Below are 23,729 nucleotides of genomic sequence, written 5' to 3'. Positions count from 1 at the left end.
ACTGATTTATACTCTAGCATGCTTTAAACTCCCTGACATTCTTATCCAGGAAATCTATGACAATCTTGCCAAGTTCTGGTGGGGACAGCAAAGGAATGAAAGGAAAATAGCCTGGATGAGTTGGGATTGAATATTGATGCCTAAGAACGAAGAGGGGTTGGGGTTCAAGGATCTAAAAGCTCAAAATTTGGCTCTCTTAGGTAAACAGCGTTGGAGGATTGCAACGCAGCCAAATATACTCTTATTTAGAATGGTTAAGGGCAAGTATTTTCGCTATACAAATATTATAGATACGGAGATAGGTAATTCACCGTCTTGGTGTTAGAGGAGTATACTAAAAGGGCGCAAAGTTGTTGAAATGGAGTTGATCCCTTCCCAGCACGCATTCCATTCCCCTATTAGGCTATGTTTCCCAATCAATAATCAATCGCTATGCAGAGTTATGGATCTTATTAGACCATATATTTACTTCAGTTGATTGAAATGAATAAAATCTTAACTTAGGTAAAAAGAAAAGGGAGTAATGACTATACTATGTGTGTATTAAAATTAACTATTAAAATTAACTATTAGTATAAAATATATTAAAATATAAATACACATTGAAAATAAATTAAATTATACATATATTTATACATAAATATATTAATAACTAATTTTAATAACTGATTTTAGTGTATAAATAATATTTTAAAAAAAAAATTATAATGACTCGTTATTATTGATGAGTTGATAAAAAAAAATGATAATAATGTTTGAACAAAATGCATATATACACTAAATAAAAAGTGCAAAATGCATACACTAAAAACAGTGAGCCATCCTTCATTGACTTTCCATGCTTATATTCTTACTAAAATCTTAACAAACCTTTTCTTTACGGAACCAATTTATTCAAAGTGAAAGTGCAATTACGCCACTTTTTCACACAATAACACTAATTTAATTAACTTTCTCTTTCAACCAGGGTTTGTAATCCTACTTGTTTACAATACGATTAAACAGGACTAACATTAATAATATGTACATGCTATAAGATTTTTATTAATTACCATGAAAATCAATTCAACTATAAAGAAAAGGTTCGCTCACACTTATGAGTGCTTAGATATAAGATTTTTATTAATTACGCATTCAAATTTTTATTAATGAAATTGAATTAAGTTGGTCTAACATGATAAACATCAATTATGATTAATAATATTTTAAATTTTATTATTAAATTTGATTAGAATTAATTTATAAAAAATTTTAAATGTCTAATATTACTTATCATAGTTAGGATTTGACTCTTTTAAAATTATATTGTTACTTTAGATAAAAAAAAATACAAATTAAAATAATAAAACTCATAAATAATAAATATTATAAATTTAAAAATAATTAAAATATCACTTTATTACTTTATTAATATTATTTTTTTAGAGGATTTTTTTCTCATAGCCATTTATGAGAACCCACTTCATTTTTTTTGTCTTCTTCTAGAGACCACATCAATGGAATAGTAGCCCTCAAGAGTGCCTTGATTAAAGTGGAATACCCAAGTATTTATTCAACCAATTTTACAAAAGCCAAACGAGTTATAAAATCAATATATCAGAAATCAAACGAAAAATTCCAACCCAACGCTCTTTCCATCACTAATTTTCTTACACCTATAACTTGAAATTGACACTATGGATCATTATTAATTAATTTATTGTAGCGCGCTGTCTCCAACATTTATATTTATATTTCAACTATCTAATGCCTAATAAAGATCACCTAGAACTCCTTATTTGCACCTTCGTCTTGGTCAACTTGTCTTTTTAGATTGCGTTTATTTATAGGTATAAATTATTAAAATAAGAATATAAATACATAAAATTATATTTAAAAGATAAATAAATATAAAATAATATATTTAAAATATTAAATTAATATATTTTGTATAAAAAATATTAAGACATTAATAAAAAATATATTTTATTTTTTATTATTTTTATTAATTTTTATAATTATATATTTTTTAAAAATTTTGTATAAAAAAATAAAATAATTTTTTTATAATTTACTTTGTTATATTTAATTTATTATAAAATAAAATATAAAAATACTAATTTTTATATATTTATGATTTTTTTTTTGTTTGCAAGTGTCTTGTCTTACTCTTACTCTAACCAAACGCAGCTCATATACACTTGACATGTCCCTTAGCATTTGTATAGGGACGTAAAAGACGATATCTGAGTGAGATTTCCGAAATTGAAATGACGAAACTGAGGGAGATCATTGGCATAATCAAAGACAAAGCTTCACAAAGCAAAGCAGCGATCCTCTCCAACCGCGCCAACCTCTCTCTCCTCCGCGCCACCAGCCACGACCCCTCCACCCCGCCCGCCCACCACAAGCTCTCCACCCTCCTCTCCTCCGCCGACGGACCACGTTCCTCCGCCTCCGCCGCCATCTCCATCCTCCTCCGCCGCCTCCACTCCACCCACAGCTCCGCCGTCGCCCTCAAGTGCCTCCTCGCCGCCCACCACGTCATCCGCCACGGCACCTTCATCCTCCAGGACCAGCTCTCCACGGCGTACCCGTGCTCCCGCGGCGGCAGAAACTACCTTAACCTTTCCCACTTCCGCGACCGGAGCTCCACTACGTCGTGGGAGCTCTCCTCCTGGGTGCGATGGTACGCCCACCACATAGAGAACATATTATGCGCCTCCCGAACCCTCGGATTCTTCTTCCTCTCGGCGTCGCCGCCGTCTCCTTCTTCGCCGGCGCGTGAGAACAAAGAAGAGCGGGTTTCCTGTCTCACTAACGGTGATTTGTTAAGAGAATTGGATTCTTTGGTGGCTCTTATCGAAGGGATCACGAAGAAACCCCATCACAACAACAAGATTGAAGAAGATTACAGCAAGAACAAGCTTGTGGATGAGGTTGTTGGGTTGGTGGAAGAAGACGCGGTTATGGCGGTGAGTGAGGTTTCGGCGAGGGTGAACGAGTTCAAGGAGAGAATGGGTTTGTTGAGTTTTGGTGAAGGAGTTGAGCTTGTTTGCATTTTGAAGAGGTTGGAAGAGTGCAGAGAACAACTTGTTGCGTGTTGTTCATGTCTGATGCAAAAGGGAGAGAAGAAAAGGTTCTGGGAATGTGTGAGAGAGTTGAAGGAAGTGGCTGGGAAGAACGTGTTGTGTACGGAAGAAGAGGGTAAGAGAGTTGGAAGACCAGAGAGGAAAACGGAATCGGATCGGTTTCTTGACGGAAGAGTTGTTCTGAATTCGGTTGATTTGGTGCGGTTTCCCTCTTCAAGGTTCTTCTGATCTGATGCTCAAGGGTAATTTTGTAAATATAACATTTTCTATTTTCTATTTTATATTTTATTTTGGTTTAGCATCCAATAATCTGATGTTGATGGGGATAGGGATACATCGTTGTGTGATTGCATTGAGTTGTGTTGTAACTATAAATTCTGCTTCTTACTTGTCTACCTTAGCAATGTTTTTCATTGATTGATAGTATTAGTGGGCTAGCAATATTTTAATAGATTTTGTTAGGTAGATAATAATTTGTGTTAATAATATGAATAATAAATTTTAAAATTGATCTAATAAAGTAAAAATATAATACATTCTTAAATTATCTACCTAAATTTTAATATTATGATAATCATTCATATATCTAGTAAATTAAACATTCGATATATTTATTATTTACATTGTTTAATATTTTTATTGTCTACTTGTACTTTTTCTATGTTAATTATTGTCAACGAGTGAAAAAGGAGTGAAACGAAGCCAAACAAAAATTGAGTTATTATCCCATTCTATTGTTTGGATACATCCATAATTAGATTACAACTTCCAAATGTAAAGGGATGAAAAATGGAAGTTTTGATAGAATAGAATAAAGTATATTTTATGAGTAAATAGTTAAATTGATTTTTTGAAAGATGATTTGATTTTTAAATTAATTTTTGAAAGATTAAATTAATTAAAATCGTCTTTGAAAGATTTAAAATTACTCACGTTAGTTCATTTGTCCATTCTGTCACTAATGGCGTTAAATTTTGTTGACATGGTATGTTAGTGTTTTTTTTTTTTTTTTGTTAGGATTCAGGTTCACGGACGGGTCCAAACCATTAGAAAATTGAAGCCTAACCCAACAGCCCAACTCGGTGGTCACATACTCTTCTTCTCCTCTATGTGTCTCGGCTTCCATGCCGGTTCTAACAGCTGCTACCTCCATCAATTACAGCCTCCTCAATGATTCAAACAATACTGCATCTGACTGTTCTTCCATTTCATCAATCAATGCCTCAACTTCACTAAAATTATAATTGCTAAGTACTTTATTCACATCCATGTCACCATGATCATCAATATCATCTCTTGAGCTATTCATCTTGCTCTCCTTGCTTCAAACTCAACAACACCATCCCGATTGTGATGAAAACCACTACTCTTGTAGACACCATCATCATCACCATCATCACCACTACGAGCACCACCACCATTATCACCAGCACTAGGGACAAAGAGCTCAACCCTGTCACAACCCATGCATCTTGTTTGCTTGTAAGAGGAGAGCATCTCAGCAATACAGTCCCTTCTCAGCCTAAACTCCTTGGGAATCAGAAGCCACCACCATGATCGCATGGTCAATTATCTCAAATATGTCAGAAAAATATGAATAAGACCTAAAGTAACTCTTCCAGTGATCCAATAACTTCATGATGCTCATTCCCAATCAAACCCTCTGAGAGATTTCAATCCAGATCCCAGCAATAGGAACAGCTAAAAAAATGGAATCACCTACCGATCAAAATTTGATTTTTTTCTAGTAAGCAAGGATTTTATTCAACAACAATGAACGCTCAAGTTTGTAAATTTATTAACTTAGTGTGCCATTAATTTGGCAAGATTCGATTGAATGGTCTTTGTTCTAACTTGGCGGCATCCATGAAAGAGTACAAAGGAAGACCGACATAAGCAGAGTAGATCGGTGTAAGTTGCAACAAAGGAAGAGACCACGTTCCACCAGAAGCCAGGGCGGTGATTGAGGAAGAGGATGGAGAGGAGTTGGAAGCAACGACGATCTTTGCAACATTGGGCAAAGGGTGTTCAGCGAAGCAGCAGCTACCTATTCATGCCAGGGAGGAACTGCGGGCAAGGACGAGCGGCGTCGTGGTAGAGGTACGGACTGACGACGACGTGGAACACCTTGCAGGGCAGCGGCGTGGTGGAGCTTCAGGTAGAAGACGAAGAAGCTGCCGAATGTGGGAAGAAAGAAATCCTATTTTTTGCTGGGTTTGGGATTGGTTTGATGCGGGTAGAATCCGGGTTCGGGTTGGGTGGTCAAGCTAACGTGTCATGTTAGTAAAATTTAATGTTAGTGACAGAATAGACGGAGGGACTAATGTGATTAATTTTAAATCTTTTGATGACGGTTTTGATTAATTTAATCATTCGGAGATCAATTTAGAGATGAGTGATCTTTTAGGAATCAATTTGACTATTTACTCTATATTCTATTATAATAAATAATTTGATGAGCATGGAGTGGAGCTCTGCATAACTACTCTTGTTTAGTATTTTTCTTTTTTCTAAACTTTGGGTCCCGTTTTAGATAAAAAATAAATAAATAATTTGCCTCATCTATCATTTCTAAATTTAAACAATGGAATCTCATTAGATTTTATTAGGCAATATTTTACTCATCCTGTAACATTAATCTATAGGATGTAAAATTCAAATAATAAATTAAATTATATACTTGTTAAAATACCCATCTTTTGATTAAAAAAATATATATAATAGATAGTATTTTGTGAAAAAGAAATATTAAATTATTAATAGTTAGTTGAAAGAGTAATGCTATGAAAGGGCAATGCTATGAAATGAAGAGCGAGAGAGCGAGAGGGAGAGAGAGAGCGGGGTGGGGAAACACGGGACGGGGTAGGACTAGGCAATCACAACAACTAGGTAATGATCCAAGGATTTGGAATTGCGAACAGTTTTTCCGGTTGGACCAGGAATCTTTCACTGTTTTTGTGGACAGGCTGCCCAGTGATATATCGAAGCACCAATTGTTTGAGTTGTTTTCGTGGACGGGAAGGATCAATGATGTATACCTATCGAGGAAGATGAGAAATGGGTTTGTTTATCTGTTTGCGTTCATTCGATACACAACGAAAGGAGGGGCATTGAAAGCAATTTCGAATATGAATCACATGCGATTAAGAGGAAACAAGATCTTTGTGGGGGAAGCTAAGTATAAGAGAGAGATGTCAAAGCAAAAGAAGGCAATAGATATTGAAGAATCAAGGAGGAATGCAGTTGTGGGGGTAGCTGATCATGGAAGCGCTCATGGTCGGGGAGGGGATCAGGTGGATGGAAGAGGGTGTGCCAGTGAAGACGGAGGTAAGCGTGGTGATAGCTCCGCTCAAAACAGGGATCCGTTGGTAAAAATGAAATCAGTGGATACTGTGAAGGATGTCATTGGGATTGGAGGGACGAAGGAAGTGGAAGTCACAGCGGTACCGGATAATTTGGCTTGGTTGCAGAAGAGTATTATTGGAAGTACAACAACGCCTATTAACTTCCGGTCATTGAGGGAAAAAGCTAGCGTGGATTGGCCTCATGTAGTTAGAGTGAGTGACATGGGGGCGTACAAGGCCATGTTGACCTTTGAGAGCGTGAGCAGTTTGGAGGACACACTGGCTTATGGGATGAACAGTTTCATGCAGTTCTTTTGTAGCGTGAGCAGGTGGGAGATGCATGTGCGATGCGCTGAGAGAAGGGTATGGCTTGAGTGTATTGGACTTCCGGTGCAGGTGTGGACTGAAGATACATTCCGTATGATTGGAAGTCAGTGGGGTGATGTGGTGTGTTGCGATGAAGATACAAAGTCTCTTCTGTCTTTTCGCGCAGGACATATCCTCGTTGATACGTATAGGTTTGACGCCATTCATGAAAAGGTTCGTGTTTTGGTAGGAACACAGGGCTTTGACGTCCTTGTTACGGAGGCTGGGAGTAATGCATCTCGAGTAGCACGGAGTGGGATGACGGATGTTCTGCCAAGGAACAATGATAGCCTTGTAGGTCCGGGTCGTTCTTTTGGGAACAATTTAGGTCACATTGGGGTTGGTCGAAGCCACAAACAACGGTTGAGATCGGATGCTCAGGCGGATTGGTTGATTCTGGCGGCTAGAGGGGACGATCAGCAGAAGGGTAGACTGGTAATTCAACCTGAGGATTTGAATGAGTGGAGCAACGGGTTTCTAGTTTCTAAAACGGTAGCAGCAAGATGTACGGAAATCAATTTCACAGATGAAACGGCTGATCATACGGGATCTCCAGCTAGCAATGAGGAGGTTAATTCAGAGCAAACCATTTCCTGGGACTATGGTAGAGTTTGTAGGGGCGATAGGGCTGATCTCTTAAAGAAGGCTACAATGGGATGGGAAGTTACTGGGCCCAATAGCCATCAAATTAGAGCTGAGGCCAACTTATCACTCACAATGGCTAAGGGTGTGCAGTTGGGCCAACAACTAAAAGGCCCACAAGTTGGCTATGCTGGGATGCTCGTCGCGACCAGAGGATTGTGCGGATGGCGGAACGGCGTCTGGGACTGGGGGTCAGCTTGAGGAAGGCGCGATCATTCCTTGTGCCGAGAGAGAGAGAGGGCGGGATTGAGGAATCCTGCGATGACGAACGGCGAGACAGGTATGAGGGGCCAGGATGCGGATGGCGGTGGAGGTCGGGTCTGGCCGGCGACGCTTGTAGTGAGCGCTGATGGAGACCACGAGTCGCAGGGAAACTTGATCACTGGTGGGGGGCCCGGCTTCACTAAGATGAGCCAAGTTCCGAGTGGAAGAGAGATCTGGGGGAATGGCGCTGATGGGTTACCTGCGGCGAGTGCCGTGCGGGAACCGGGGGGAGAGGTTTCGATCGGGTCTGGAGGGGGTTTTGGTTCGGGGCCTGGTTGCTACAGTGCTGAGGGGATTCGATTGAAGGGTGGTCGGGGTGGTGAGGGAGGTTCAGGTGAACCGGAGGTTGCAGCAGCAAAGATAGAGGGGATGAAGCAGTGGCGGATTCAGATGGCCTGGGATATGACAGCTCTGATGTTGGTAGGGAAACGGTGTCTGACACTCCAGAAACCAAATATGCTAAGGATATGGACGAAAATAGAAAGGCATGGGAGCTTGCAATGGAGTCTGGAGCAGTGCAATATGATGAGGAAAATGACATTATGGCGATACTGCAAGCTCAGAATGAAGTAATTGCTCAGAAGAAAAAACAAGCTAAGCAGAAAGAAAAAGCTCGGAGAAGTCGTCCCAAAAATTGGAAAAAGGTGTGTATAAATGTGTTAAAATGATATTTAGCTCTTGGAATATTAGGGGGTTGGCTGGTATCGGCAAATTAAGTATGGTGAAAAACTTTAGGAGGAAATTTAATATGAATATGCTAGGCTTGATAGAGACGAAGAAAGCAGTCTTGACTAAATTTAAAGTAACCCAACTTTGGGGAAATAATGCTGTTCGGTGGGAGTTTGTAGGGTCGGAAGGTGTGTCAGGGGGTCTGATTTTGATGTGGGATGGAACAGTGTTTCAGATGAATGACTGTTATAAAGGAGATAGATACTTATGTGTGGTTGGTGTACTGTTAAAAACTAACTTCCCTTGTGCCTTCTGCCTAGTGTATGGTGCGCATGTGAGGGAAGAGAAGCTGGTGGTGTAGGAAGGGTTGAGTTTTTTATCTGGGCTTTGTCAGATACCGGTTTGTTATATGGGGGATTTCAACGAGGTAACGCAAGTGGAAGAGCGGAAAGGAGCTAGTTCTTTGACGGTGTCTGCAGCGGAATTTAAAACATGGGTCCAGGATATGGAGTTAGTTGACCTACCATTAACTGATAGATTGTTCACATGGTTCAGGGGTCAATCTTGCAGTCGCATTGACAGGGTCCTGGTTAGCTTGGAGTAGTTAGAAGAGTTTCCGGATATAAGGTTAAGAGGAGGGCCTCGAGGTTTATCAGACCATTGTCCGTTGATTGTGGATGTGACAAGAATGGGAGGGGGACCAAGACCGTTTCGGAGCCTAGATTCGTGGTTTTCTTACGAAGGATTCCTAAGGATGGTAAAGGAGGGGTGGAGGAATTTAGGTGATATTCAATTTATGGACACGTTGAAAGGCTTGATGGTTCCGATCGGCAAATGGCATAAGGAGAATTTTGGAAACATGGATATGAGGATTAAACAGTTTGAAGAAGAAATCAAGAAGGTCGATGATTTGGTGAGCAATGGAGAGTATGATGGGACTATGGAAGCTAGAAGGAAGGCACTGGTGAGCTCGTGTAAAAAGTGGTATGTTAGAAAGGAGCTTTATTGGAAGCAGATGTCACGGTCTAGGCATGCTAAGGAGATGGACAAAAATACCCGCTACTTTCACAATTTAGCCTCAGCTCGGAGGAGGAACAACCGAATTGATGCCTTAATGCTTAATGGAAGGTTAGTACGGAATCAAGCCAGGATCAAGGTTGCTATACGGGACTTTTATAAAAACTTGTATCATCAGGAGACTTCACCTGTTATAGGGTTCCGGGATGGGTTGGTTGAGCAGATAAGTAAGGAAGAGGCAACAGAGTTAGAGTTGATGCCATCTCTGGAAGAAATAAAGGAGGCAGTTTGGGATTGTGAGTCAAGCAAGGCACCAGGCAGCGATGGGTATAATATGAATTTCATTAAGAAGTGCTGGGATGAAGTAGGTAGGGAGTTCACTGATGTAGTGATGGGGTTCTTCCAGTCAGCGGTACTGCCTAGGGATTCAAATATCACTTGGGTGGCGCTACCACCGAAGTTTGTAGGAGCCAAAGAAATAAAAGATCTCCGACCGATTAGTATGGTATGTTGTATGTACAAGGTCATATCTAAGGTGTTGGTTCGGAGGATGCGAAAGGTTATGCCGGGTTTAGTTGGGGAGACCCAGAGTGCTTTTGTGAAGGGCAGGAAAATCCATGATGGGGCACTGATTGCATGTGAAATTGTGCAGTGACTGAAGGTAAAGAAAAAGAGCTCCGCGGTTATTAAATTGGACTTTCAAAAGGCTTATGATAGGGTCAAGTGGGGCTTTGTGGATATTGTTCTGCAAAAGATGAGATTTGGCCTTAGATGGAGGGCTTGGATAAAGGAATGTGTCTGCTCCGCATCTATGGCGATTCTTATCAATGGCTCCCCTTCTAAGCCTTTCAAGATGGAAAGGGGCCTAAGACAAGGAAACCCTCTGTCTCCCTTTCTGTTTGTTCTAGTTGTAGATGTTCTCCACAGGATGATTAGAGAGGCTGTGAGGAATGAGCGTCTTTCCCCACTTTTGGTTGGGCGGGACAACATTGAGCTGTCACACCTGCAGTTTGCTGATGATACTATCCTGTTCTGTCCTGCTGAGGAGGCGACTATCAGAAATTACAAACAGTTGTTGAGATGTTTTAAGCTGATGTCTGGATTGAGTATCAACTTTGAGAAGTCTAGATTTGTCCCGGTTAATTGTGAGCGGCGCTGGACACGGCGGATGTGTCATTTGCTGGAATGCAAGGAGGCATCTCTCCCAGTCAGACACCTGGGCATTTCTCTGGGGGCAAATCCGAGGCTCGTTAAGACCTGGCAACCTGTGATAGACAAGGTGGAAGAAAAGCTGAGTCTGTGGAAGGCTAAGACGCTCAATAAGGTGGGCAAGCTGGTCCTCATTAAATCGGTTCTTAATAGCCTGCCCGTTTACTATCTCAGCTTGTACAAGATGCCTAAGGCAGTGGCGAAAAAGTTGATCTCTCTACAAAGACGGTTCTTATGGAGTAAAGAGGATGGAAGGTATGGGATACCGCTGGTAAAATGGAAAATAGTTATGGCTCCAAAAAAGGCAGGAGGCTTGCGAGTTGGGGATACAGTGGTTCGAAATACAGCCTTACTTTTTGAGTGGTGGTGGAGATTTTTGAAAGAGGACTGTCTGTTATGGAAGAAAGTTGTCTGCTCCTGTAATAATATAAAACCATCTGAGATGCTGAGTGGCCAGTCGATACCTACAAAAGGGGTCAATGGAAGGAGGTCTGCCAATTACAAATCAGAGAGCCGCATGTTAGAGAAAGGATGATCAGAGGCTTGTCCATGGAGGTAGAGAATGGTGGAACAACCCGGTTTTGGGAGGATAACTGGTTACCTGGCGGTCTGTTGAAAGATGTGTTTCCAAGACTGTTCTCGGTCTCAAACCTGAAAGGATCTATTATAGGGAATTGTGGGTTTTGGGATGAGTTAGAGTGGAGTTGGAGCTTTCAATGGAAGAGAAAGTTATTCCAATGGGAGTTGGAGCTACTAAACTAGCTTCATGAGAGGATACAAACAGTTAAGCTCACAAGTGAGAGAGAGGATAGTGTGATATGGAATTTTGATAAATCTGGTTTATTTTCGACTAACTCCTTTGTGCAGGTGATGCAAGCAGAAATTCTTCCGGCGGACATCACGAGATATAGTTTCACTAGTGCTATTTGGAGAGGTTTCGTACCTCCCAAGATCAAGCTGTTTTCTTGGTTTGTGTTAGTCGGCAGAGTAAATACCAAGGATAGATTGTATAGACTAGGCGTTATTGAAGCGAATGATAACATGTGTGTGTTGTGCTGTAAGTCTATAGAGTCTGCGTTTCATTTGTTTATTGGGTGTGAGATCACTTGGCAGGTGTGGAGTGCTTGACTGTTTGCTCTTGGGAGGCTCTGGACAATGGCAGGTTCACTAAAGGAGCACTTTTAAAGTTGGACAAGTGATTCAGTGAGGAAGAAGGACAGCAGGCGGTGGTTCATGGATTTTTATGCTGTTATATGGACAATTTGGGTTGAAAGGAATGTGAGGATCTTCAGAAATCAAGCTACTAGTGTGGAGGGAATTATCAGCAGGTCGTTCGAGTTCTCTGATGAATAGTTTGGTGGTGAACCCTATGGTTGTTGATGACAATGCCGTAGAGGACTAGGAATTATCACGTACTTGGTGTTATTGGTCTATACTGTTTGGTCTTTTAATGTTCCACCTTATGTGTTGAGCTCTTTATTTCAAAAAAAAAAAAAAAAATAGTTAGTTGAAGTTTTGTGCTAGCTAGCTAGGAATGGATAGCTAGGAATGGTGGAGATCGGAAGGGGTCAAAAAATGGATTATGAAATGATTAATGCATGCATAGTATATCTGGTTATCAATCGCATTTACATAAGTATATCAACAATGCAAATTAATTGATTGTTGGCATCACCTCCTACTCCTAATTACTAATTTCCGGATCCACCAAATGTAAGCACAACGGTCCTGTTCACAAAGCCCTTCACGTTTCAGCATCAACGATCATTGGTGGATTAAATAATTATCTCTTCTTTAATTTGTTTTATTAATTGGCACCACCAAAAACATGACCTGGCTACTACTGCATTTAATTTCTCTCTACAGTTTACAGATACAAACGACGCTTTTAATTAATTAATTAATCAAGGACCTAACATTCTAACACTATTATTGACAGATACAAACATTACAAAAAAAAAAAAAAACTATTTTAACATGATTTTTTTTAACAATCATAGTTAAGTATAAAAATTAATATATATTTTTTAATAAATATCACAAATATCAAATTTTCTTTATCATTACAACAGTATAAATTATTTTTTAGAATTATTATATATAAAAAAAATTAAAATTTATCAAAAAAATAAATTTTGACATTATTTTAACTATGAAAATATGTTAATAAAAGTTTTGTCAAAAATAGTATTTTTAACATATAAGTAATTGTAAAAAAAAATTTAAATCTTATTTTGATAAATATTGGCCGTCAAAAATAATTTGTTAAAAAAATTTGAGAATATATTTTTTTATACTTATTAACCGTCAAAAATGTTATTTATTTTGACACTTATTGACCATAAAAAATTCTCAACAAAAATTTTTAACAACGAATGAGATGAGATCTTGAAACTGAAGAATAAACTGAGATTTTGAAGATAAAGAATGAGTAGTATGATCCTAAACTGAGAGCAGTGTGATGCCAAAATTGACGGAACTCAACGAAAAAAAAAGGAATAAAGAGTAAGTTGAAAACAAATAAGTGTCTCTACAATCAAATTATTCATCAAAAAAATATAAAGAATTTGACATTTATAATATTTGTCAAAAATATATATTAACTTTTATACTTAACTATGGCTGTTAAAAAAAATCATGTTAAAATAGCTCTCTTTTTTTGTAGTGTGTTTTTTTTTTATAATTTGATTGTAGAAAATTATTCCTCAATTTTGACACTTATTTGTTTTCAACATGCTCCATTATTCTTTTTTTTTCTTGAGCTCCGTTAATTTTGGCATCACACTGTTCTCAGTTTGGGATCATACTACTCATTCTTCATCTTCAAAATCTCCGTTTATTCTTCAGTTTCAAGATCTCATCTCATTATTTGTTAAAAAATTTTTGTTGAGAATTTTTTATGGTCAATAAGTATCAAAATAAATAGTATTTTTGACAGTTAATAAGTATCACAAAAAATATATTATCAAATTTTTCTAATATTATTTTTTATGGCCAATATTTATCAAAATAAAATTTAAATTTTTTTTACAATTATTTATATGTTAAAAATACTATTTTTGACAAAACTTTTATTAACATATTTTCATAATTAAAATAATATTTAAATTTATTTTTTTGACAAATTTTAATTTTTTTTACCACATAATAATCCTTAAAAATAGTTTATATTATTGTAATGAAACAACAAAATTCAGGATCCGCCCGCCGGTTGCACAGACTAGAGATCATTATTATCGGTGCATTTGGTTCATATATAAATTAGTATTAGAGTAACAATCAGATTCCTAAAAATTTTGATCTTCGACTAATTAAATTTTAAAGAACAAAATGTATTAATTTAGTTCTTTATAATAGCATATAGTAATTATGTGATATTTTTCTATCAATTCATCGTATAAAATTTAAAGGTATTATTTATATATACCGTTATTTATTATTATGTATTTATTTATAAAAAATTGTCATGTAAATAATAATTTTTAAAGTAAAATTTTATCTATTTTAATAGAATTCATGATAAATAAAAAATAATTAATAAATATTATATAAAAATTTAAAAAATAGTAACTATTTTATTGTCTAAAATTATATTATTGTTATATTCATGTGGCGGTAATGGGACATATTTTATAGTAGATAATAAAATACATAGATAATTTCGTTTCGTTTTATACAATAATCTATTGATAGAAGAACATACATTTCCATCATTTATTATAGTGAATGATCTAATTAGTATTTTTTTTTCTTTAAGAATTAATTAATTCGAGGTCGAAATCTTCAAAGATTTAATTGTCATTTTACTATTATTATTACCAGGGACGGATCTACTCTTTAGGGTGTGGGGGCAAGCGCTCCCACTACAATTTGAAATTTTATTGAGTAGTATATAATAATAATAATATTTATTTGTCCATACTAAATTATTAAATTTGACCTTACAATAATTTTTTATTCAACTTTCGATATTTGATAGCCAATTTAAGAACTTCATATTAGATGTCCATTATAATTATCAAGTTTTAAATTTAAATAAGATTGATATTCTTTCTTAGAAATCGACTCGAAAGAATATTATCTATTCATTTGTATTTCTTCTTTTAAAATTAGCTTTAGTTTTTTTCATAATAACTACACTAATTAAATGAACTTTTTCAACTATGAATAATATCATCAAGAGCTAATTGTATGAAAGTTGAGTTTTAAATAATTGTTTAACGGCATATATAAAAAAAAAGACATTTTAATTATATTGTCAAGGTTTTAAAATATGAAATATAAAAAATTAAATTTTAAATTAAATTTTATTATTTAAATTACTATTTTAGTATTTTAATTTGTAATTAGATATTTTGAAACCTAATCATATTTTACAATAATAAAATATAATTATAACAACAATTATGCTATGTATACATAAAATAATCACTTGTACAGAATAAATCTAAAAATACAAATTTTAAAATATAAAATATACATTAAAAATAAGTTAAATGATATATGTATTTATACTTAAATTTATAGTAGATAATTTGATAGCTAATTTTTTATGTAAACGCAATATTTTTATTATAAAAATTATTATCATATTATATATATTTTACCCCACTATCAATATTTTCTGGATCCGTCACTGATTATTACTAATGCAAAAACAAATAGAATTAATAAATTAAGTATATTAGTTAATTATAATAAAAAAATATAATACAAGTCTCATATACTCTTTTTTTGTTATATATTAGTCTAAGTCATAAGAAAGATTTTTCTTTCTATATTAGTATAAATAATTATATACTCTTTTTTTTTATTAAATTGAGTTGAGCTAGTTATATTTAAATAAATTCTTTGCTTATTTTTTTTTATATTTTTTTGAGAATAAAAAAATATACATTTTTGGTTTGGCCAATTAAAATAGGTGTTTAATTATTTTTATCATGATAGAATTGTTAATTTCAAATGACATTTCAACAGCTATTAATAATAATAATAATAATAATAATAATAATAATAATAATAATAATAATAATTTTATTATTATTATTATTATTATTATTATTATTATTATTATTATTATTATTATTAGATTTGTTGGAGTAATAATTTTAAAAATACTTCTCAAATTGATTTTTTTAATTATCGAATTTAAATATAATTTAAAAATTTCATTAAAACATATTTGATTAATTAAGAGTGTAATTGAAAATAAGAATTTTTTCTCTGTTACAAGCAATCATATGAGATATGAGAAATGGTGTTTCCAATCATTAAAGACATTTGTCCTCACTCCCTCCCTCCCCTAAACCTCCCAGAAAGAGCTTACGCCTCACCCTCTTCACTCTCACTCTGAATCTATGGCTGCTGTCTTCGGATCTTCTCTGTCTCACACTCTCACAGTCCATTCCTCTCTCCTTTTTTCTTCTCCCTTCTTCTCACTTTCATTTCTCCAACACACAGAACAGTTGCTCATCAACCCACGCCACTTTCTCTTTGTCTTCAACGGCAGAACCTTATTGTCGCTGCTGCTTCTTGCTCGCCGCCCCTCCGTTGTCGTCAGAAGCGGATCTCGCAGTTCCTTACCCTCTTCACTCTCGCAGCAGATCTCCCGATCTTTTCTACCAGATTCGCCATCGCCATTGCTGTTTGCTCGCCACCTCTCCATCACTGTTAGAAACCTGTCTTGGAGCGCCTTACTCTCCTCTCTTGTAGTAAGCCAGCAGCGGACACTCCCTCTCTCCAAGGCGATGAGAAGATATCTTTTTAGCTCCTCTCTTTGTCATTTTTTTTCTTTAGATTCTATTTTTATTAGATTATTAAAAAAGCATAATGAGAAATTGTGAATTTGCTTATTATAGATGATTATTATTGATTATGGCTGATTATTGTTGTGGTTGAGATGAAGATGGTGAGACATAAGGTCTATTTTGGGAGATTTGGAGGAGGGAGGGAGTCACTCAGATGTTGCTTATTGTTGTTGTACTTGCTTTGGAAAGTGAAGGAGGATGGGAGGAGATGGCAACATCACTACAGGCGCCATCGTTAAGAAGAGAGAGAAGAAAAACAACAAGGAGAGAGAAAGAGAGAGGCAACAAGAGAGAAGAATTGAAGAAGGAAAAGTGGATGAGCAAGATGACACTAGCAAAGAGTAAGACCATTGTCGTATTTGAGGGAGAGAAACTGTGGAAGAAGAAGCGAAATCGTATTTAAGGAGAGAAATAGTGAGGAAGACGTTGTTGTTGTAGGAGTTTCAGCTAGCTAGGAAGATGATGTTGTTGTCGTTATTGCAATTTCTGGGTGACTGAAATATGTTGTTGTTGTTGCAGCTTGCAGCGGTTTCTAGGAGGTTTGGGGGAGGGAAGAGTGACTGAGATGCTGTTTATTGTTGTTGTAATTGCTTTAGGAAGGGAGGAAGTGAGGGAGAATGAAAGAGAAGGAGAAAAATGGGTGTAATGGAATCTGTTTGACCGTTCAGCCAACTCTGTTAACGAAATAGATTTTTATTTACGATCAGATATTTTTGTAGCGTTTTCTAATATTTTAAGTGTATTTTTGTCGTTAATAAAAGTGAAGGTTATTTTTGTCAGCGTTCTGATAATTCGAAGACGAAATTGGTAATTTACTCTGATAGAATATATGATGAGCTATACTGACCACCTCAGAAGGATGGATACTTAATAAAAAAATCTCTCAAAAGAAGAGATTGTCGTCTTTGAATATTGCAAACATATAAAGTTGTAGGGTGTAGCTGAGTTTTAGAGAAATCATGCAGAATGCAATGGTAAAATTTTGGCTCCAAAATATGAATTTGCTTCGCACGCTGAAATATTTGAAATGGAGTCTCTTTCATTTCTGAAAAGCAAATAAATGAGATTTATTACTTTGAAAATTTCTGAAAATTATTGTCACATAATTTAGTTCTTCTATTACTTATTATCAATTGTTTAACACATGTGTTGGATAAATTTTATTATAAGATAATTAAATTTTTAATAATATATATTAGAAAAAAATTTACTTTTTTTGAGAGATGTTAAAATGACACTCTTCTCCTCTATATTTGTACAATATACATTTTCTTTTTTATATAACTTTTAAAAAACTTCTTCTTTAATTCATTTTAATTTTTTTTGTATTAACTAATGTTAACTTTATCTATTTTTCAAGAAAAAATAAATTATTTTTTACAAAAATACCTTTTAGCAAAAATTTTATTTTTTTTGTCATTAAATTTTGCTTACCAAAATACCCTTTAATAATAATTTATCAATAAAAATTTAATCAATAAAAATTTATCCATTACATTCCACTCCTGGTAAAAATACAATTTAATCAATAAAAAAATAAGTTATTAACAGATATCTTGGTAAGCAAAATTTAATGACAAAAAAATAAAATTTTTATTAAAGGATATTTTTGTAAAAATAATTTATTTTTTCTTAAAATATAGATAAAGTTAACATTAGTAAATACAAAAAATTTAAAATTAATTAAAGAATTTTTTTTTAAAAATTATAAGACAGGAGAACATACATTTTACAAATAGAGGAAAAGAGAGTGTTATTTTAACATTTCTCAAGGGAGAGAAGTGAATTTTTTTTATATATTATTATAAGATAAATTAATTAAAAAATAAAATATTAAATTTAAAATTACATAAGAATCTATTTAAGTATTTATTTTTTATTTTATTTATTTAAAAAGAAAAATCCAATTTTGGGTGTAGAAACTTTGGAGTCATTGCTTAAACACATTTATTGGTCGAGTTAAGTCTCAAAGTAGTCCCTGAACTTACACTCGAGCCTCAAAGTAATCCTTGAAGTTAATAACTACTCAAATTCGTCCCTGAACTTGTACTCCAGGACTCATAATAGTCCCTGAATCATTTTCCGTTCATCGGAACCTTAAAACAACGTTGTTTTGAACAAAAAAAAATAAAAAAAAAAAAGAAAAAAGAATGTAGCGTAGAACCCCCCAATTTGAAAAAAATAAAAAAGAAAAAAATAAAAAAGAAAAAAGAAAGAAGCATAGCGTAGAAGCCCACCCCTCCTCCCAATTCCCAATCTGTTCCCTTCCCCATCCCATTCCCAACCCCTTTCCCTCCCCCAACCTTTCCCTTTCCTTTCTCCATCCCCAATCCGTCCCCTTTCTCTCCTCCAACCCTTTCCCTTCCCCTTCTGCTTCTCCAACCTGAGATCATTCCCCTTCCCCTTCTCCTTTTTAATTTGATGCCTGATAAAGCGATGATTATTGTCGGTCTAGAATTTCTCTTATAGAAACAAGCAAGAACTTCGTTGTAAGCATAGCTCCAAACCAACAAACAACTCTCACATCAAATTTAGATTGGTTTTGTCACATGTACAATCCCCAATAAGAATTAACCGAAGTATTTAAACTTCGGGTCGTCTCACAAAGAATTGCAATGAAGTGAATGATTATTGGCTATGAAGATGCAAGGGGTTTGATTTATAAAGGGGCAATAAAACAAATGACAAGAAGAGTAAATCAAGCAAGTATTTAAGGAAGACAAGTAATAAAGAGAAGCAATTAATAAGGAGAGACATTCATAGCAAAGGTTGAGATCATAGGCTTTCTATCCTAGTCATTAATCACAACGATACTTAACAAGAATTTATCTTATTTCGTCATCTCCAATATTGGAAGAAGGTGTGAATTATCTTCCATGAGAGAAAATCAAACAAGACTAGCTAATCTCAATCTAAAAATCCTAATCAACTCACTAATTAAATTAGCAAAAGATTGGAGTCAACGGAGATGATATTAACTAACAACTCTAGATCACCAATCCAAATTGGGTATTAATGCCTCAAGGTTGTCCAATTACTCTTCCCTACTCTTAACTCCACAAAGGGCTCTAAGTTGACCATCATTTTCAAGCAAACCATATTCAAACGAGAAAGTAAAGCTTAGGGAGAGAAATTTTACCCACTTGAATATTGTGTTGAATGATGGTGGTTTAGGGAGGGTGACCTCGACCCATTCCCCTGTGGTCTTCCCTTGCAACTTCCACCTCTTTGCAAGCTTTTTTAAATTTAGTTTCTCGCTCACCAACTTCTTCTATCTCTTCCCCATCACTCAAATCATAAATAGGAGGTTTAGTGAAGTCTACCTCAATATCAATTCCAAGCATAACGGAGAAGGACTCATCAAGCTCAAAAGGATCATATGTTGATGCGGAATCATCATATATAGGAAGAAGGCTCACTCACAATTCTTCCAATTCTTCACTCACAATATGCCTTGGAGGTTGCACATTCTCCTCAACATTGCTTTCTAATCCAATGGAAGAAGGCTCAACAAGATCATCGAGGGGATTGATCAATGTGGACAAAAAATCACTAATGATGGAATCCAATTCTTGATCAATTTTTCTCAATTCTCTATCCACTTCCTTGACATCACTCTCCTCTTTATCGTTAACTTGAGATTCCTCTATGTATTCAATATATCCTAAATATCCAACCACTACTTCCTTTTGTCCAATAATCTCTACCTTCTCCTCTTGTTGCACTTCTTGCTTTAACTCCTCTTCCTCACCTTGGAGCTTCAAGTTCACTTCCTCACTAAGCTCCTTGGATGCTTCTCCACATTTAACAATGGGAGTGTCTTGATCGCATAGACTTAGGCGGGATGAGACCATGTTGCTAACGGCTTCTACCATGATAGCCATTTTGGCTTCTAGCTCTTTAAACTCCTTTTTCGTCCCCTCTTGTTGCTTTCGGATATGAGAGTCAAGGTCTCTTAGTTCTTGTGCAAGGACTTCATTACGGGGCGGTGGTGAAAGAGAGGGTTCAATGTCTGAGGGAAAGGTATTATAGTCGGAAGGTGGTTCACATTGGTGAGAGTCTTGAGGTAGTGTATGAGAAAATTGTGGTTCATGGGAGTATTGGTGTTGGAATGGTGATGGCTCTAGATATGGTTCATATGGTGGTCGGTATGATGGGTATGGCTTAGGATCATGTGGAGGTGAATGGTGGTATGAGACTTGTGAGTATGGTTGTTGAGGGCTATGTTGAGGGAAGGGGTCATATGTATGTGGTGGTTGTGGTTGACAATCACAATAGGGGTCATCACATACATTAGATTGGTATGCATTAGGATTAGAATTATACCCGAAAGAGTTCCAAGAGTAGTCATGTTGGGGTGGCGCTTGAACGGCTTGGGTGGCATAAAATGCCTTTTGGTCCTTACGCATCTCCGTGAGGAGGGTAGTCATGTCCCCTAGCACTCTTGTCAAGTTTTGATTTTCAAATCCTTGATGCATGTCCTCATTAAAGCTTCTATTTTCTACAACATAGTTTGAACCAAACTCATAGCCAAAGTGATGAGAATTCATGGTGATAAAAGAAAGCAAAAACAAATTCTAACAAGAAACAAAGAAACCAAATCCTAAAACTAGAAAAAACTAACAAACAAACCAAAAATCAAACTATTCACAGTATATACAACAGTCAATAACATAGCACCATTGCAACTTCTCCGGCAACGGCGCCATAAATTTGATGGGCGAAGAATTTAGTGTCGGTTTAGAATTTCTCTTATAGAAATAAGAACTTCGTTGTAAGCATAGCTACAAACCAACAAACAATTCTCACATCAAATTTAATTTGGTTTTGTCACAAGTACAAACCCCAATGAAAAGTTAACCGAAATATTTAAACCTCGGGTCGTCTCACAAGGAATTATAATGAAGTGGTCAATTATTGGCTATGAAGGTGCAAAGGGGTTTGATTGATAAAAGGATTCAAGAAATTAAATGACAAAAAAGTAAATCAAACAAGTAAAGAAAGCAAGTAATAAAGAGAGACATTCATGAAAAGGATTGAGAATATAGGCTTTCTATCCTAGTCACTAATAACAATAATTAACAAGAATTTATCTTATTTCGTCATCTCCAATGTTGGAAGAAGGTGTAAGTTATCTTCCGTGAGAGAAAGTCAAACAAGACTAGTTAATCTCAATCCAAAGGTCCTAATTGACTTACTAATGGAATTAGTAAGAGATTAGAGTCAATGGAAATCATATTAACTAATAGCTCTAGATCACCAACATGAATTGGGTATTCATGACTTAAGATTACCTAATTACTCTTTCCAAGCCAAGAATGTTCAAAATCTACTCTAAAACCCAACCAAGTATTTGTCAAACACTTAGTGGGTATAAATGGAAAGCATAGAAAATGTGCAAAAATACTAAAATCTAACAACTACCAATTGCAAGGAAGTAAATTCACAACTCAAATCATCAATAAAAGAAACATCAAACATCAAATTTCATCAAATGTAAACCAAATCCAACAAGAGTTCATTAACATAAAAGAGGCAAAAAAAAAAAGGAAATTAACATGGAAACTAAGAGAATCAAAGTGTAGAAGTATGAAATTGTAAAGAAAGCAAGATGAGAACAATAATCAAAACCTAGATCTAAGATAGAAATAAGCCTAAGAACCCTAATTCTAGAGAGAAGAGGGAGCTTCTCTCTCTAGAAACTAAACTACATGATGCTATTCTACAACTAAGTGCTCCCCCCTTGCTCAATCTTCAACTCAGAAATGAGTTGGAATTGGGTCTAGGCAGCTCAAAAATCGCCCCTAGCGATTTCACTTTTAAGTGGGTCATGTGCCAAGCGTCATGCGTACGCGTGGGTGACGCGTGCGCGTTGCTTGCAAAATCTCCAATGCACGCGTATGCGTGCATGACGCGTGCGCGTGGCCCTCAATTCTCCAAAAGCTCATTTCTTCATGAATTCTACATTTTGCATACTTTTTTCTTTATTTCTTCCATCTGATACTTGTCTTATGAACCTGAAATCACTCAACAAACACATAAAGGCATCGAATGAAATTAAAGTGAATTAAAATCACCAATTTAAGGGCCTAAAAAGCATATTTTTACACTTAAGCACAAATTAAGGGGAAATTACAAAACCATGCTATTTCATTGAATAAATGTGGGAAAAGGTGATAAAATCCCCTAAAATAAGCACAAGATAAACCACAAAATTGGGGTTTATCAATGCCTTCCCCCTCTTCCTCCCCAACCATATTCTCACATTCACAAGAGCTCTCCTCAACCTTTGCTGCCGCTGCCTTTCAGTGGCCTCTGTTTCGATGCCGCCGTTGCTCGCTAGCCTCCATCTCCGCTTGGTCTCCCTCTTCTCTCCTCTGGCACGGTTCTCTCTCTCAGCCACGGTGATTTTTTTCTTTAATTTTTTTAGTTATTCAATCATTATTTTTTAATATTCTGGGTGATTGTTGCCGCTGATCCTGTTTAAATATAACAACAATGGTTAATTTTAGTTATTTTCTATTCTGTAATTATTCCTATTTTTTTGTTGTTGCTATTTTTTGTGCTTGTTGCTGTTTAGGTTGATTGATACTTGCTATTTAAGTTGATTGATCTTTTTTTATTAATAGATTTTTTTGTGACATTTTGTGTTGTTGATTTTCATTTTTGTGATCTGTTGAAGAAGAAGAACAGTGTTGAAGAAGAAAAAGAAGAACGATGACGTTTTCTTAGGCTTCTGTTTTCTTTCTTTTTGTTTGTTTTTTGTTCAAAACGACATCGTTTTAAAGTTCCGATAAATGAAAAATGTTTCAAGAACTATTATGAGTCTTGGAGTACAAGTTCAGAGACGAATTTGAGTAATTATTAATTTTAGGAATTACTTTAAAATTTGAGTGTATGTTTAGGGACTATTTTAAGACTTAACTCTTATTCGCCTCAGGTACATGAAGAGATATTATTGTCGAGAAGATTTAATTTGTTCCAAGTGCATTGCATGCAAGCAAGCTGAATTGGCTATCCATTTAAATCTTCCAACCGATTTTAATGTTAGATATTATTATCTATGTACAAATATTAATCATACTGATTAACCAATTAAGGTGGCAGCCAATTACAGTCAATTATTAGTTGAACCGTAAGAAAGTCAATTAAAAAACAAAAAAATTTTTAAACTCATCATCTAAAGTAAGTTTGACACACCCTTCAAAATAAAAAATACGAAACTTTCTCTTCCTTTTTTTCTCTCATTATTAATAAATATCCAAAATATTAAAAAAAAATCTAAAGCCAAACGAAAAAAAATTCAAGATTATTGAGAAACAAACATCCGAACTTAACAA

At 35.5% G+C, this 23,729-nt stretch overlaps 1 protein-coding gene across 3 annotated transcripts; it reads left to right on the top strand.

The window, feature by feature from the left end:
- The first annotated feature begins 1,548 nt into the window (after nt 1-1,548).
- Nucleotides 1,549-12,082, top strand: LOC112783353 (putative clathrin assembly protein At4g40080). Of its 3 annotated transcripts, none has more exons than XM_025826278.3 (2): nt 1,549-3,313; nt 11,696-12,082. In XM_025826278.3, exon 1 carries the CDS (start codon nt 2,250-2,252, stop codon nt 3,297-3,299), a length of 1,050 nt encoding a protein of 349 aa, XP_025682063.1. In that variant the 5' UTR covers nt 1,549-2,249; the 3' UTR covers nt 3,300-3,313; nt 11,696-12,082. The 3 variants fall into 3 exon arrangements, with proteins under 3 accessions (XP_025682063.1, XP_025682062.1, XP_072085412.1); XM_025826277.3 differs by lacking the exon at nt 11,696-12,082 and adding an exon at nt 4,089-5,553; XM_072229311.1 differs by lacking the exon at nt 11,696-12,082 and adding an exon at nt 4,089-8,165 and having other exon boundaries at nt 2,204-3,313.
- Nucleotides 12,083-23,729: the final 11,647 nt, after the last annotated feature.

Source organism: Arachis hypogaea, chromosome 20, assembly GCF_003086295.3.
Source record: "Arachis hypogaea cultivar Tifrunner chromosome 20, arahy.Tifrunner.gnm2.J5K5, whole genome shotgun sequence".
Taxonomy (NCBI): Eukaryota; Viridiplantae; Streptophyta; class Magnoliopsida; order Fabales; family Fabaceae; genus Arachis; species Arachis hypogaea.
Note: the sequence above shows the minus strand (reverse complement) of the source record. Positions and strands in the feature narration are given on the sequence as shown.